General features: G+C 38.8%; 1 protein-coding gene across 1 annotated transcript in view; it reads right to left on the bottom strand.

Annotated features, from left to right (window-relative positions):
* The window catches only part of LOC125465716 (polycystin-1-like protein 1), a 282,365-nt gene that overhangs the window by 155,638 nt on the left and 108,703 nt on the right, over positions 1-18,024 (bottom strand). The window contains exons 14-21 of the mRNA XM_048559472.2: positions 17,031-17,395; positions 12,754-12,978; positions 12,493-12,612; positions 11,319-11,487; positions 9,400-9,651; positions 6,559-6,691; positions 5,028-5,231; positions 4,040-4,224 (exon numbers count right to left, since the gene is read on the bottom strand). Coding sequence (XP_048415429.2) covers positions 4,040-4,224; positions 5,028-5,231; positions 6,559-6,691; positions 9,400-9,651; positions 11,319-11,487; positions 12,493-12,612; positions 12,754-12,978; positions 17,031-17,395 — 1,653 coding nt within the window. The remainder of the gene's footprint in view (positions 1-4,039; positions 4,225-5,027; positions 5,232-6,558; positions 6,692-9,399; positions 9,652-11,318; positions 11,488-12,492; positions 12,613-12,753; positions 12,979-17,030; positions 17,396-18,024) is intronic.

Genomic DNA, 18,024 nt, shown 5'->3' with positions numbered 1-18,024 from the left:
CTATGCCTTCTTAATGACCTTATTAATCTGTCCTGCCACCTTCAGGGATCAGTGGACAAGTACCTCAATATCCCTCTGTTCCTCTGAAGTTCTTAGTGTCCAATCATTCATTCAGTATTCCCGTGTCTTGCTCCTTCTTCCAAAGTGAATCACATCACACTTAGCAGGGCTTACTTCCATCCACCACTGATCTGTCCCTCGGACCAATCTGTCTATATTCTCTGGCAACTTCAGGTCTTCTTTCTTACTGTCAACCATCCGGTCAATCGTCGTGCCATCTGAAAACTGACTTATCATTCAGTCCATATTTTTCTCTATTTCATTTATATATATCACAGACAATAAGAGACCCGATACTGACACCAGCTCGAGTGACGTAGACAGATTTCTACCACCATCCTCTGTCTCCTAACACAAAGTCAACATTGGGTCCAAATTTTCTGAAGAAGGGCCTAGGCCCGAAGTGTCAGCCTTCCTGCTCTTCTGATGCTGCTTGGTCTGTTGTGTTCTCTACACCATGTTATCTTTGGATCCAACTTGCCAGGTTACCCAGAGTCCCAGATAACAAAGTGTGGAGCTGGATGAACACAGCAGGACAAGCAGCATCTCAGGAGCACAAAAGCTGACATTTCGGGCCTAGACCCTTCATCAGACCCTCTGATGAAGGGTCTAGGCCCGAAACGTCAGCTTTTGTCCTCCTGAGATGCTGCTTGGCCTGCTGTGTTCATCCAGCGGGTCTAGGCCCGAAACGTCAGCTTTTGTGCTCCTGAGATGCTGCTTGGCCTGCTGTGTTCATCCAGCGGGTCTAGGCCCGGAACGTCAGCTTTTGTGCTCCTGAGATGCTGCTTGGCCTGCTGTTTTCATCCAGCTCCACACTTTGTTATCTTGGATTCTCCAGCATCTGCAGTTCCCATTGTCACTTACCCAGAGTCCCATGTACTTTTACCTTCTTTATTAGTCCTCTCCAGGGGACCTTGTCAAAGGCTTTGCTGAGATCTACATAAACTGATACCACTGATAAATACCACTGGTGTACGACTCACTGGTCTATCTCTACCGCCCTTCTTGAAAAGTGGAACCACATTAAGCTGCCCTCCAGTCCTTTGGCACCTCCCCTATGGCCAGAGAGGAATTGAAAAGTTGGGTCAGAGTCTCTGTTATTTCCTTCCTTGTCTCTCACAGCAGCCTAGGATACTACTCATCTAGACCTGGAGATCTGTAACTTCTAAACCTGCCAAAACTCCAGTACCTCCTCACTGGTCATTGAGCTTCTATAGGCATAAGGCTAAAGAAGGGCTGTATCGCTGAAGCTTTAACTTTATTTCTTCATTTTTCTACTTTGTACCTAAGATTTTGTACCTAGGTACATTTATATCTATGATGGCACCGGGAATGGCAACTTTGTACATTTTTCACTGCACTGCTGTGTTCTGTACTTGAGGACACTGACAATAAAATCTAATTCTAATTCTAATTCTTTTTCTTCTTATCCAATTTACAATATTCCTAGACATCCAGGATTCTCTGGGCTTGTTGCTCCTATATTTCACACTGAAGAGTACATGTTGGGGCCTGTACTTTCACCAAATCCATTTTGAATGCCCCCCCCCACCCCATTCTGCTGTAATTTGCTCTGAAAAAGTTGTTCCACGACTATTTTGACCAGATCCTGCAATAGTTTCATAAACCTGCCTTTCCCCAGTCCAAAACCCTTCTTTGCAGACTCTTTTTCCTTTTCCATAACAACTTAAAACGTACAGTATGGTGGTCACCGTCACTAAAATGTTCTTTCACCATCATCTTTGCTTTCATTCCCCAGAAAAAAAATTAGGTTCAGCACTGCACTGTCCCATATTGGACATTCTTCACAGTGACATAAAAAGATCTGCTGAATACATTTCAAGAAATCTGTCCCCTCTAAACCCTTTACACTATGACTGTCCCAATTAATGTTGGGGAAGTGGAAATTCCCTAAAATAATTATCCTCTTCTTCTTTCTACACATCTCAGTCAATTGACCACATATCTGCTATTCTCTTGCCTGCTGACTGTTTGGGAGTCTATAATACATCCCATCAGTGTAACTGCCCCTCTTTTCATTCCTAAGCTCTACCACAAAGCCTCATTCGAAGACACCAGCTCCCAAAGTTTTTAATGTGAGATCTTATTCCTCTGCTCACCTACTTGATTGATACCTATGTCTACCATGAAATTGCGCCTCAAATTAAACTGTTTATTAGAGTTTTGTTCCTCCACATAATTTACTGATGATAAGTCTAAATTTCCTTTTACTTTTTTAAAAAAATATGAAAAAGGATGAAATTTATTTCAGTTTAATTTCACCTTGATAAAAATTGCCGAAGTGTTTAATCTTATGCAATGCAACAAAGTAAAATATTTAAAATAACTCTTAACTTCTGTAAAATTTTAATAAAATTTGAAAAGCTATCAGTAAGTATTTAAAGCTTTTAGCTCTGTTTTAAAGGAACCGAATCATTTGAATATCTTCCTGTCTCTACAACCGACTACATTTTCTGTCATATTGTGCAGAGATAATGAGAAGCAATATTGTAGGAGTGATCTAACACAGCGCAGTTAAACAAATTCAACTTCCAATTCAGATTGGAAAAGGAACCAATATGTCTCTTGATAAAGAGTAGAAGCTTTAATATTAACATCGCTTTCCACTGATGATAACATGTCACAATGGATCTGTGATATTGAACCTATCACTTATCACTTTCAATTTTCAGCTACCCTTCGGCCAAGTGCATCATATCTTCACATTGGTACCTGTGGCAGCTCTCACAGGACAATGTGCTCGATGGGACTGTCTTCGCTAATCCGCTGGCTTTTGTCATTCAAATGTTCAATTTATTTTCACCCATGTCATCCGCTTGGGCCTACCCACCACAATGTTCTCTATGCTAAAAATCAACTTAATTCACTCAAACTTCTAAATACCTCTCCTACACTGTTTAAGAAACCGTAGTGCCATACATCTGTTAAATCACCATTTTAACATCTTGACACTTATTGCACCACTTACTGTCTTCCACCTCCACAATCTCCTAACTTAACCCCTCAAGTTAGCAAGATGTAAACTTGAGTGTTTCTAGTGCATTTCTAATTTACTTATTCATCATCAGACATATTTTCTAATCAACCCATTCAGCAATATATTACACACCATTGGAGCAGGTGGGATTTGAACTTGGGGCTCCTAGCTCAGAGGTGGGGACACTCATTCTTCACCAGTTGAGTTCTCCTATATCAGAATCATTTGCTTACACTGGCTGAACCAAGCCAGGCTAAATTTTGTCATCTTATGTTGCTTAGAGTTAAGTTTAAAATTCCACATGCTATGCATCATCAAACTCATCCAGTTAACCATCATAACATTGTCCACTGCAGCTTCCCTAAACTGAAGCCCTCAATGATTTTACAATCACTTCTTGTCTTGATTTCACCAATTTCCTTCACAAGGATGCCCATTTCCACCTTCCAGATGGCCCAGAACTAAACTGCTGTATTCTAATTCTCACCATGACCTACTTCTATTATTATCTGCCCACCATCCTCACCATCTTATATTAGCTTTTAATCCTCTAATGCAATAAAGTGAAATACTTGTCTTTCTTTTTTAATTCCCTCTGCATCATTGAGCCAAATCTACTGTTCAAACCTCTTCCAGTACATATCCCTTTCCTCAACCATCATTTTCCAACTCTTAGATCCTCTTGTCTTCACCCTCACTATTGTGTTTCAGATCTTAAACTGACTTGGTCCTATACTATAACACTTCTTCAGTCCTTTTTTACAACTTCAGTTTTTTTCCTCCCAAATCCACATTTTTGTTTCAGTCATGTTCTTGACCTTTCCTTCTAAGGCTTGATGAAATTCCCTTATCTGTTCCTATTGTTTTTTCCAACACTGCAGTAGGGATCTTAGGATCATTTTCGGTGTAATTATATAAATGCAGGGTCTTGCTGATTCCCTGTTAAGTTGAATCACAAATCAAATTTCCACTATGACTCACCTGAGGTCTGCAGTGCCTGGATAATCTGGATCATATGATTCTGATCCATTCAAACTTATGATGGAGTCATGATTGTAGGTCATGAAGAGCTGTGTACCACCTGAAATGAGACTCACTGGTGGGGTAGCAAGGATCTCAACATTTACAGTATAGTTGTTATAAACCACACTGCCAACAATTTGAACCTGCATCAGAAAAGTAATTCAAGATGACTGAAAATGGACAACTGCATGACAGACTACTACCCATTCAAGATATTTTACAAAATGACTTAAAGTTCTCAAATAAATTTTCCTTCTTCCCTCATAGTAATGAATGCCAGACAGGCAATAGAAATATGAAAAAAAATCTGTTAAATTCTTACAGCAATTTTACACAGTTCTGTCATAATTTCTGTAAACTTTAACTTAAAAATAAGTTATGTCTCCACCTTATCATGAATCATTCACATTCCCGGATTTAAGTGCACAAACCAGGCTGACAATTCAGATAAGCTGTGAAGGAGTGTATTCGATATGAAGATCTTTAAATTGGGCCATTAAACAATTTCAAGCAAATGGTGCAACAGTGGTTCAGGACACTATTAAAATTATCCACTGGCATAATTCAAAGGGCAGCATCAAGGACACTTGCTGTTCAATAGTCTTCCAGAAATGTGTGCACAACAGCTTGAACTTTGACTTAAATAAAAAGAAGTGCCAAACTTGGAAATATTTATAGTGTATGATATTCTTGGGCTGAAATTCTGCAACACACAAGGAGAAGCAGTAACATAGTCGTAAGTTATCATGCCAGCAATTCAGAGGTCTACGGCAAATGCCCTGGCCACAGGGGTTCAAATCATACCATGGAAGCTGATCGAATTTCGATGAAGAAACGACATTGTTCTTCCCCATTTAGTCTCAAGCATTTTAAAAGCAAATCCTATACCATTAGATGCACTTTTAGTGGAACGAACACAGTTTGCACTATCAGACTAATTTCTTACCCGGGCAATTGCAAGGTAGTTTCCATAATCCAATAGATAGCCTGGAATGAGTATAAACTGTTTATTTACATCAACTTGTGATAATGTGGCCAGCGAACCATCTGGTTGAAAGAAGGACCAGCTGTACTGAATGCCTCTGGAGATGTTACAGACAAACTCGCTCTCAAATGTAACTCCAAGCTTGAACGTCTGATATCTTCTAACCTGCATTAACAGAATTGACCTTATTCTTGCAACAGTGCAGAGATTTACAATCAGTTGTCAAGTCTATCACCATATTTATATTTTGTAGTACATGAGGAGTCACACAGATATCATCACATTATTTTCTTTTTGGAACAGTGGGCTTCAAGTTCCCCACATCCCATTTCTCTTACCTCCATCTCCAAATCCCACATTAGTGTTTCCAATAATTGTGCCTGTTCATCAGATGTGAATCAACACACTCAACAACTTAGCAAGCAAAGCTTTCTGAATTAATAATTCCAAACGTTCACAACACCTTGAAATGAAATGTATTCTCATCTCAATGCAAAATGGTCAACCTCTTAGCCTTAGACAATGACCCCATTTCTACTCACTCCAGCTATTTACTTCTTCCATACTATCTATGTAAATGAAAGCTGTCTTTTAAATTTTAATTAAGATTTACATAGAACGTTTAGCATGACCAAATGACACACATCACTTCACAACCTCCTACTCTTATAAATTTGGTCCCTGTATGTATCTTCACCCCTATAAACTAGGCATTTCTTGTTACATTCTCTCACGTTATCATCCAACAGATCACTGCCCTTAACCTGAGGAACATGTTGAGAAGCCCAATCCAGATTTAAAAGTCAAGAGTTGATCCATCCCGTCTTCTCCCAAATTCAAAAGGGAAGGCATGCATATTGTCTCCACATATCCACTTGGATACAAATCAAAGCATAGTGAGCCACTGCAACGTCCAATGTTAAGATCAAGTTAAACTGATGTGAGGAATTTTTTTTCACCCAGATGGGGGTGGGAATCTGGATTTCACCATCTGCAAGGGTGGTAGAGGCAGAAATCCTAATAACAGTTGAGAACCAGGTCAATGTGCACTTGAAATGCCAAGGCGTACAAGGATGTAGGCCAAGTGCTACAAAATGGGATTAGAATTGTCAGTGGCGTCTCTTTGACCAGCACAAACATGATGGGCTGAAGGGCCTTTTCTGTGTTGTAGACTTTTATGAATTTTTTACTTTCTCTTGCCTCTGTCCTGCCATCTTCTCCTTCTCTTCCCCCTCTTCTCTATTCTCTTTCTTCTTCCTGTCACACCTAAATAATTATTCCATCTACTTCACGTTTTCACTGCTCTCCTTTAAAATCCTCATGCACTCCAACCTGCTTCACCTGAATATTGCATTTGATTGCATATGTCTAATGTGTCAGGAGAAGAATATTTTTGAAATTTAGCATGATCAATATTTTGTTATACTTCATAGTTTATGATGATGTTATTTCAACTCTAAGTTCCTTGTGATGAAATGAGAATTCACTGTACCTCTATTTTTGATGGACCATAGCTTTTCACTGGAGGTGGTTGGCAATTTTCAGAAATAACAAAAAGCTGGCCAGTGAGTGAGGCAGAGCTCACATTATTAGAGATGATTACTTGAACTGTATATTCTCCTTCTCTGCCAAATAAAAGTCATATATACAAGATTTCAGTCATGAAAAAATATATCCTTCACTTCCAAGCCCTGTATAATGATGGAAATAGTGAAATTACTTTCAAAGAAGATTTTTTAAAATTGTGTTTACTGTGTAATGCAATTCATCAGTAACTTTTTTTTAATCAATTACAGGACCCATATTTTCAAATGTGACATTGTTAGATTCAGGGGGCAAACTGCCTAGTGGTATCATTGCTGGACTATAGATCTAGAGACCCAGGTAATGTTCTAGGGACCCGAGTTCAAATCCGGCTATGTCAGATGGTGGAAGCTGAATTTGCTAAAAATCTGGAATTAAGAGTTTAATGATGACCACAAAACCATTGTCACTTGTTGCGAAAAACTCATCTGGTTCACTAATGGCCTTTAGGCAATGAAATCACCATCCTTATCTGGTCTGGCTGGCATGTGACTCCAGACCCACAGCAATGCAGTTGACCCTTAACTGCTCTCTGGACAATTAGAGATGGGCAATAAATGCTGGCCTGGCCAGTGATGTCCTCATCCCGTGAATGAATTAAAAAATGTAGTAGTTTAGTAATAGGGAACCTGAGTATTGTTGAAAAAGGATGCGTTTTGTCAAAGCTTTTCATCTTGCACTCATCAGGACAATTCACAAGAAGTATCAATCTAAAGGGAAAATAACATTTATACTGTGTGACGGGAGAGTGCTAACTGTTTGGAAAGCGGACACTTGCGAGACATTGCTATTGAGAATGCACTAGTTGCAAGGTGACTGATAATTAACAGTTAAAACTTTGTTTAAATTTTAAACTAAGCAGGTCAACTCTCATTGATCGAGGAATTGCACCGAGAAATTAACCAAAGAATGGGAGTTACCACATTGAGCTGAAACAGAGACAATGAATAGACATGTCCATTCAGTCTGCGAAGAACAGGGCTGTGTGAATTAATATATGCAGCTTCCAATATGCTCAAGTGCAACACTTTCCAAAGCCACTGACATTTTCCAATTGGTTGCTGGTGCAATTATTCACTTACATAGGATTATTGCTCGAAAGCTGTGCAATCACAGAATCACTGTGATCACTGTGTTTTGAATTATGCAAGCACAGGATGGTAGGGAATAGATAATATCTTGGTTGTCGCAAACCAGGGGTTTGAATCCCTTGTTTAGTATGACTCAACAAACTCAATAAAATGGCAATTAACCATCAGTCGCCATCAAAATGTTGCGATTTCCTTGGCAGCTATATCAATCAAAGTTCATTTTCTAACCAATCAGCAGTCTCCTTTCATACATACAGATTTGTATTCTGGCTAATTGTCCTGATTAGTTCAAGAAAAATAAGCTTTTAAAAAAGTCATTTTCAGCTTTGTTGGACATGATTTATTTTTCAAAAAGCACTGAAGAGCAAAGTAAATGACCTTCGTCACATTAACACCAAACATTTCCTAAACCCCAGCATTACTTCAAATGTTTGAGAGCATGCTCAGAAATGGCTATGCGAAAATGATCAATGTGACAGTGCTTCACTTTGCTCCAATCTTTCTTTAAGAAACAACACAGATAAAATTAAGATTTTTTTTTCTTTGTTTGTTTATGGGATGAGGACGTCGCTGGCTAAGTTGCATTTATTGTCCATCCCTAATTGCTCAGAGCTCAATTAAGAGTCAACCACATAGCTGTGGGGTCTGGAGTCATAATTAGGCCTGACCTGGTAAAGATGGCGGTTTCCTTCCTTTAGGGACATTAGTGAATCAGATGGGTATTTCCAACAATTGACAATGGATTCAGAGTCATCATTAGACTCTTAATTCCGGATATTTATTGAATTCAAGTACACACCTGCCATGGTAGGATTCAAATCCGGGTCCCCAGAACATTGTTTGGGTCTCTGGATTAACAGTCCAGCGATAATACCACTAGGCCATTGCCTCCCCCAATAAGATAATCACACAGCTCAGAGGATCAACTTTGTACGATCGAGTTATTTTTCAATAATCAATATTTTATTAATTAAAAACTTGATGTTACTGAATGGAAAAATTTTCCTTTGGCACTCATCTGCAACATTTTCAGTGACACAGTTCTACAGAAAATCTTTTCTTGTTAATGGCACTTGCCTGTCCCTGCCATTTAAATTGAACAATTTTACTGCTGGTACATTTGTTTGCATGCACTTGCTGAAAATAGCCAATGTTGTCCTGTAAGTAATCTGGCTATTTAATATCAATACTCTTTTCTCATGTAGATTCATGTGCCTTCTAGGTTAGTGTCCAAGCAGCCAATCTTCACATGCCAGCCAATACAAGTCATTTGACACCAAGGGTGGCTGGTGGGAGGGCATTACAAGTTGAAGCCTACATTCATCATGTTCATCTTCACTCACACATGTTCAAGGAATCACCAGGATGGACTTTATGAGCAGGAACATGAAATTCACTATTATGATTGAATTAAAATCACGTGGCAAATAAGGTTTTGGATAAGCAGTGCTCGAGCTATTGCTTTTATGAGGTGATCCAACACATTTTAAATTACAACATGTGAGCATATATAAAATAATTTCCTTAAATACTTGACAAAATGCAGAGAAAATAAAGTTCTATTCTTTTAAAATCAGCACCACACAATCCTCATTTGCCAAAATATCTTTCCACCAATCCAGCTTACAAATTTTAACTTAGTGGCAGTATTCACATACCTATCGTAACTGTGAAACTCTTTCCTGTTTCCAATCATCACAGTGCCATCACCAAAATTCCACAAGTATGTGAGATTGGTTCCATAGTTAATGCGCACTTCCATAGTAATAGTCGAGTTTAAGAGAACCGAAATAAGATCTTGGTTGTTCATTCGAAGCCTGTTCGGTTCAACTATCTGCTGTAGCTCAATGGGGTAGATGTTTGATGTGAAAGAACTAATCTGATTTGAAGCATTTACTACCACATTATACCTGCAAAACACAAGCAGTGACAGTTACATTTATTATAACCATGCAGTAACAAGTGTGCCTAAAAACTAATGTTCAATGGTGTCTAATGTGTGTTTATTTGTTTGAATTGGTTATATTGCCAAAGTCAATGTCTAATCAGGCTACTTTTCTCCCTCCATCCCCTATATCGTCCACCTGCACAACCATGAAGGGCTCTTTTTGTTCGCACCTTCCAACCCCACAAACATTCAAATTCATCTTCTGTCACTTCCATTAACAAACACATTTGTCCTTTCTGTCAGCCTTTAGAATTCTGAAGGTACCATTCTGTTTGTGATTTCCTGGTCTGCTCTTCAATCAACCCCAACACTGTCTTCCCTTGACAAGGGCATCTTCCCATGGCATATGCTTGTCCTTTTGTCTTCTTCCTTTCCATCACACAGAGACCCGAACTCACTTTCCAGCCAAAACATCGATTTACCTGTCCTTTATTCAAAACTACTAATGATGTGGTTAGCTCCATATTAAACAGATCAAACTTCAATTTGGAGATCACTTTAGGAAACACCTCTGTTTAATCTGCAAACATCTTACTTTAATATTCCATTCCACTCACACTATTGTCTCTCTCCTTGGTCCACTACACCGTTCTAATGAAGATCAATGAAACACATGGAACAGTTCCTCATCTTTTAATCAGGGACTTCAGGCTATCCAGACTCAACCTTACATTCAACAATTTTAGACTATTATTTCTCCTCCCATTTTTTTTGTAAAGCAGCTATTGGTGACGACTATGCTAATGTTTCTTTGGACTGATTTTTTACTTCTTTAGTTTTTATTTAACTTATTTTTGCCCCTGCTCCATCCCTTTCGTCATTTAAATGCTTCTGCCTCCAATCCTATCAGACAGTTCCTGTTCGTTCTTCCCTCATTTCCACTCCAAACCCCACCTCTTCCTGCCTTCACACTTGCTGAAACCTGTTACATCTTTATGAAATTACTATTTTTGTTTGAACTGTTTAGTCTCCTTTACAGTAACCTTGTACTTGCTTTTGGCCTAAGTGTTTTCAGACTCCAGAAAGTGAATCTGTTACAGGAGAAATGGGTTAATCGGTAAGCATCTCTTAAGTGATTATTCTATTCCCAAAGTTCGACATAGGACGTTATCATTTATTGTGAGGGGAATTGAATGCAAAAGAAGGGAGTTTGTGCTTTGTTTACACACACCAATGGAATGACCATGCCTGGTGTACCAGACATAGCACTGGTCACCTTTTTCAAGAAACAGTTGAGACATTTGAGACAGTTCAGAGAACGTTTACTGGACTAATACCTGGAATAGGCAAAATATTTTATGAGCAAAAGTTGCTCAGGCTAGGCTTGTATCTACTGGGGTTCAGGAGTGTAAGAGGCAACTTACTGAAACATGTTCAATCCTGAGGGATCTTAACAGAATGGTGGAAGAATGGATATCTCTTCTTGGAGGAGAATGTAGACTAGGGTCACTATATTTAAAAAAATGGTGGTCGCCCATTTATTACAACTTACTTCATCATATCTTTCAGGCCTGTGGTTTGTATGCCAAAGGAGATATTAATGTAAATTGTGATCTTATATTTTAGTCTTGATGCAAAGATTAGTTTAGATCTAATACAAATTAACCAATTTCAGTAATTTATCATTACCTTCCTGGGGTGGAATATCTCGTAGTTATGGTTCTCGATGTTGTTTTCACTGGTGGTTTATCTCCAAAATGCCAGGCAAACTGCAAAGGGTCATCCTCTGCAGTTACTGCCGTGAACACAATGTCAGAATAGGTAGCGTATATAGTCTTATTTGTAAAGATATAAACAGCTGTAAAACAATAAAGTTAGTTAATTTAAACATTTAATTATATTTTCTCATAACTACAATTTACTCTAGAGGTCAATTGGAGCCTGTAATTATCCATCTTAGAGATAGTTAAGGGTCCTGTCCCACTGCCAATGGCCAATCCTCTTGTTTGGCCTCAGCACAGATTTGCTTCCACTGCTCATACTTGCCTCTGATTTGCTGGAAACTCTGCAGAGGGGCAGTTTCTCCATCCCACTGTGGCAAACTAACCTGGGGAGAGCCAGGACATTCCAGCAGCAAGGTTTCTGCAACGAACTATAAATTTTATTCCATCAAAGCTCCAAGGGATCAGCTCTGCACTGTGGACAGTCCAGGTTAATATCAAATATCCCCATACCAAGAGAAAAAAAACACTGGTGCTGAGTGAGGAATATTTTCCTTTATCACAACAATCTCAAGCCCAGAATCTCAGAATTTATTTTGACAAGCTTTTGATAAGCTAATAGTTTGTGGATTTTCTAGTTAAGAATATCTTGCTGGTGTTACCTCAGAGACAGTTAAATTTGAGGATACATTCACACTGGAAATGTGAAGTGCCCAGACATATCACTCATAGATTTTTTTATGAACACCAAGGGGTGTTTATACTGCCAATTTAAGTTCCATTAAACTTCAGTTCCTGAAGGAAAAAGTAGCTTGTGAAGTCTAAAAATCTACTCTTGATCATCAACACATTTTTGGGAAGGGTCATTGATGTTGAGTTGCATTTGCTCAGTAATAATCTTAGAATCATGGAATCCCTACAGTGTAAATAGAGGCTTTTTGGCCCAAAGAGCTCACAATTGCTTCTCAAAGGCAATTTGTCATAGCCAGCTGTGCTCACTTCCCATAAACAAATTCAAAAAACCCAGTGCAAAATTAAGCCCACTTACCCCCACCTCTCATTCCCCACCTGAGTCATTATTCACTCATATTAAACATGTCCTATTCAAGTCATGTAAAAGAGACTGCAAAGGTATTTCATACGCTGCATTCTGTAGAGCACAGCTACATTTACGCAAGTCGAGACCAGCCCCACTTTATTCCTTGCATTTACTGTGACATTGTACATTCCAGCTGACAAAAACTTGTGCCTGATTATAGGACCTGAAACACAGAAAGGAGATCCTAACATGAATCACACAGAAAGAATAATACTGAAATGCCACAAAAGAGACCTTGTAACACTTAGTCTTTTAAACATATTGATGTTTGCATGTGACGGCAAATTCATTTTTCTTAAGTTACCTTCATCTACGTAGGAAGTTTGATCACCCATGTTCCAGCTGTAAGTCACATCAGTTCCTTTCCTCAGTATTGCACTGAACAGAATAACTTCATTTTTGTGGATTATACTGGAATTCATAGTCAATAGCAGGCTTTCTGGAACTAATTGCACATAATAAGCACCAAGTTCTTTAGTAGCATTATAGAACTCATTGAAAGCTGAGACTGTGATGTAGAACACACCCTCTGTCAAAGGAAGTTCAAAATACGGATATCATCAGCAAAACATAGATATGCACTTAGAACTTTATTACTTGAGATAGGGAAAAACTTTTAAAAAAGCATGCAACAAATTGAAATAACTGAAATAAATGTAATCAATTAAATATTTTCAAAGAGTAAGGCTGTGTGGACTGTAAATCTTTTCTCTGTAATATTGGTCACATCCTTCAAAGTGTTGTTTCCCCCCAAACCCTTTCTAGGCTTTCCTGAAACTCAATGTTTGAACTACACCATTGCAATGAATCACAAGTAATTCTCAACATTTAGTCAGTCCCCATTACGTCCTCCCCCAGCTGCCTGCAATCAAAATCACAAGTGAATGTTTTTTGTGACTGTAAACGTGGCAGATTAGGATTGTGTTAATTCTTTCAGGTTGTCTATAATGCAGGAGTAATGAGCAACTCTCTTAACTATCTTATACCATGTGGGGCAGGAATGTTAGAAGTACTGGCGCATTGTGAATCAATTAAGTTGCTTTGTCCTGGATGGTGTCTAGCTTCCTGAGTGGTGTTGGAGATGCACTCATCCAGACATGTGGGGATTATGGCATTACACATCTGTTGTGTGCCTTGTAGATGGTAGGTAGGCTTTGAGGAGTCAGGAGACAAGTTATTCACTGCAAAATTCACAGCTTTGGATCTGCACTGATAGCTACAGTATTTATGTATGCATGGCCTAGTCTAGTTTCTGGTCAAAGGTAACCCCCAGGATGTTGACAATGGAGGATTCATTGTTGGTAATGCCAACAGGAGATGATTAGATTCTCTCTTGTTGAAAATAACCTTGGCACTTGTGTGGCACAAATGTCACATACACTATAACCAAGTTTGGATGTTGCTGCAGGACTGTTTTAGTATCTGAAGAGTCAGGAATAACGCTCACATTAAATCAGTCCCCATTACAACCTCCTCCAACAGTCTTCAATCTCTAACAACGTTGATTATGCTATCCTCTTACATCACCACTGAGTAAGGCAGAGTACGTGTATTTCCTGAGTAAGAAATTATAAATCTTTAAGTTACACTTAGCTAATTTAGTTGGCAGTTTGTAATTGGCATTAAGCAGAAATCTACAACTTAAGTTCTGTCAGAGCTACCTTAAGCAGGGACTTTTCTTTCCTCCTCAAAGCTTGCAGTTTATCAATAAGGGGTCACAAATTTAAGACACAGATGAAGAAGAATTTCTTCTCTTACAGTCTAACAAATACTTGGAATTCTTCACCTCAGAGGCGAAGGTTGGTTCATTAAATATATTCAGAGTTTTAATCAACAAGAGGATCAAAGTTTATCAGGCAAAGGCAGGAAAGAGAAGTTGGTAATTACAAGAAGGCAGAGAAGACCCAATGAGTCAAATGTCCTATTTCTGTTCTTGCAATCTTATGGTCCAGTGTGGGACTACTCTTGCCTAGTCCCATTCCTATCTATCCCACAGAATCAGCTACAATGGCTTCTCTTTCCACTTCCACTTCTTCACTGTGAGAATCCCCCATCATGTGACCTTTGGTGCTCTTGTTAACTCAAATTCCAAGTTTCAGGAAAAAAAATCTATTTGAATATACACATTCCCAATCATGCAGAATATTCATGCATGTCTTTGTTTGAGGACTAGTCAACACAAAAGGACTAAGATTTTCTGGCGCAGCGAATCTCCAGGGTTCATTCCAAGCAAATGTAGAGATCAAAACTCAAATGGTGGCAGATGGAAGTCCTATTGTGTACTGATGACTGCCTTAAACTCACAAAGCTATTAAACCACAACACAAAATGGAGGAATCAACACGAACATCACCCCTAATTTGGAAATGACTTTGGACTTTAAAAATTGAAAAACAATGTTTTCTTGGTTTATTTAAAGGAGCAGTTAATTGCTGTTTCACAGACAGTTCCACCTGAGAGTTATTGAACCCACAGTTGAGCTGTCAGAAATGTCATAAATTACCTGCCAACCATCAAGCAGCCATACCAATGACCAACAGTGCCTCGAAAGCAGGTGATGCAGACAGAAAAGGATTCCCCAACCTGTTTCAATTTAAAATTCACCTGACAATCGTCTTACAAATTCAGCTACAAGAAATCTACCAGTCTGTTGCGAATCTTTTGTTTTACAAAACCTTTACTTCAACTTTAAAGTACTGAAACTTTGCAAGAAACTACAGGCTGAACTTGTGGGACAGGAGAGATGACAACACAAAGTTTGAGATAATTATGAGCTTTATAAGTACTTTACGTATACCTGAATCTAATCCTTGCAACAATGTGAGAGAGAGCAAATGCTGCATTTAATTTGGAATGTGCAAGAGTAAAGGACTTTCTTTAATTTTTTAAGGAACAACTGTGTGTAGCTTTTCAATTTTAAGCACCTGATCTTTAAAATTCACATCCTTTTTCCAAATCTCTCCATTGTCCCATTGCTCCTCACCTCTGTAACTTTCCCCAGCCTGAAAACCCCATGAGATCTCTGCATTCTTTCAAATCTGGTACTTCAGATTTTCTTCAACTAACTTTTAATTGCCTTGCATTTGGCCATCTTCATTTCTGGAATCTGCCCTCCGATGATAAAGGGTCTCGGCCCGAAACATCAGCTTTTGTTCTGCTAAGATGCTGCTTGGCCTACTGTGTTCATCTAGTTCTACACCTTGTCATCTTGGATTCTCCAGCATCTGCAGTTCCTACTATCTCTATAACATGCTCTGTCTCCTTAAAAAGCTTCATGAAACTCTTCCCTTTGATAATGCTTTTTGCAATTTAACTGAGTAACTCAGCTGATGCGTGTCAAATGTGGCCTGAAAATGCTAGTGGCTATTTTAGTCAGATTTCTTTGAAACAATTAAACAAATTGACCAAAATTATACCAAAAATTGCTGAAAAATCCAGCTTGCAGGTTGTGATAATGGCATGCAGTGCACTTTCCCTTCCTAGTCACATGCCAACCTGGCTTGGAAATATACTGTTACTTCTTCACTGTCACTGGATCAAGATCCTGGCTAAGAGCACTGAAAGCACACTGACACAACATGGGCTGCAGTGGTTCAAAAAGGGTCAAAATCTTCTCGGGAGCCATTTTGGGTGGGCAATAAATGCTAGCCTTGCCAGCGAGTGGTAGTGAGAAGTGACTGAGAAGGATTATAGGAGGTCAACTCAGTCACCACAACTACAGGGATCACACAGGACCTGGTGCTCAATAGGAAGGGTATCCAACCACAGGGCCATCCCAAATAGTGGTGATGTAACGTGCCTGACACAAGCAATAGGCCTAACTCCAAGCAGCCATTCTCGCCTCTATCCTTCTCTCTCCACTTTATGCAACAGGCCTCCCAACCTATTTAAATACAGCTTCCCATTTCAGTGAGTGTCTAACAACACATATATTTCTGTGCCATGGCTCCAAAACACATTGGTTGGTAGCCGCTTCTGATTTGAAAGCTAAACTATTTGGATACTCGAGTATCAAGCTACATTGATTTGCCCCTTTTTTGTGAATAAATTATTTCATATTGTCAGACTAAAAGAACATGTTTGAATGAATAGTATTCTACTTAATATTCTGAAAAGGAGGTTATATGAAAGGCACTTCTATGAATTTAAATTCTCCTCAAATCTTGCTTGACTGAATGTGCAAGTAGCTATGACACTAATCACATAATAAAACTTTAAAAGATTTCAGTATTTGTAGGTAGATTGCATTCATATATTTTTCTTAACTCCTATTTTGTTTCCTGTTGACCTGTACAGATATGAAGATGACACCTTCTAGGCCACTGCTTCGTGGGACAAGAGAGAAATGGAGCACAGTAACCCTCCTTTCCAATTAAACTCTTCTCAGTGATGAGTTGCCTGACAAATCTAAAAGCCAATTTTTGAAATACTGCAGGATTGAACATTCTTCGAATTAATGTGGGCTAACTGCCATTGGAATGCTACTTAACAGAGGACCGATTGAAGCTGCAAAATTACAGAACAATTCATCATAATGGCATCTGTTGTGAGGGAGTCAAGAGAAACAATCTGCTCACCAACCTTTGGTAAACTTGTGTCGTCCAGAAGCAAATGTACCATCAAAGCTACTCTGCATTCCACTCACAACAAGTAGCAGTGAGCCATCTCCAAAGTCAAATGAAAACTTGACCTCTTCAGAAAAGGTATGAGCACTGAAGCCCAAGATCTGCGTGGCATAGCTACCATCTGGCTGTAGCAGAAGTTTTGCACTATTAGTATTAAACGGGAATAATGCCTGTAAACCCACAATCGGAGTTCTTACTTTTACAACGCCTGGAAGCAATTGACTGAAAGGACTGCTGTATAGTGGGCTGGAAATTATTACTTTAACATAGTAATTGCCTCCTGCATGTGCTTGGTAGTTAATCGTGCTAACAAGATCACCCCTGAGAAAAAGAGAAGAAACATTTCAGTACAAGGACCAACATCATTAATTTGTTATGCAACAACATCAATTAGCTGAATGCTACAAAATTTATTCCATTTATATTTGCAAGCAATATAATTTCTGAGAATGCATCTACAATTCAACCTCTCAAAGATTTAACTCACAAGGTCTGAGTGCCATTTGCAACCTGAACTGTGAAGATTGCCACTATTTTTGCATCAAAAGACAGGATAAGTGGAACAACTTGTAGTCTGACTTAAAGAGCCCAATTCTGAGTCTTTAAATTCAGCCCCACTGACCAATAGTACATCACTATGATTTGAAGTTACTAAAAACCCATACACAAAGTTGGGATATACTGTTTTCAGAACAACAAGCTCATTGGTATCACTCTTACATTCTGGCTCATGAGTGAGCCAAACAAATTCATTGTTTCTTGTACTATTACATCTAAATGTAGATAAGCCTTTATAATGAGAATAAACAGGCATGACCATAAATTAACAAGTCATCACTCTTCACATGAACATTTTCCTGATATTTTAATTGTGGCAAGTTTTAGTTCTTGTAAGTTTGAAATCAGGATGACTTTCTACAACGTAGCTCAGTGGACAAATTACTATAGAA

This window comes from Stegostoma tigrinum, chromosome 2, assembly GCF_030684315.1.
Source record: "Stegostoma tigrinum isolate sSteTig4 chromosome 2, sSteTig4.hap1, whole genome shotgun sequence".
NCBI lineage: Eukaryota > Metazoa > Chordata > Chondrichthyes > Orectolobiformes > Stegostomatidae > Stegostoma > Stegostoma tigrinum.
This window is presented reverse-complemented; position numbering and strand designations above follow the sequence as displayed.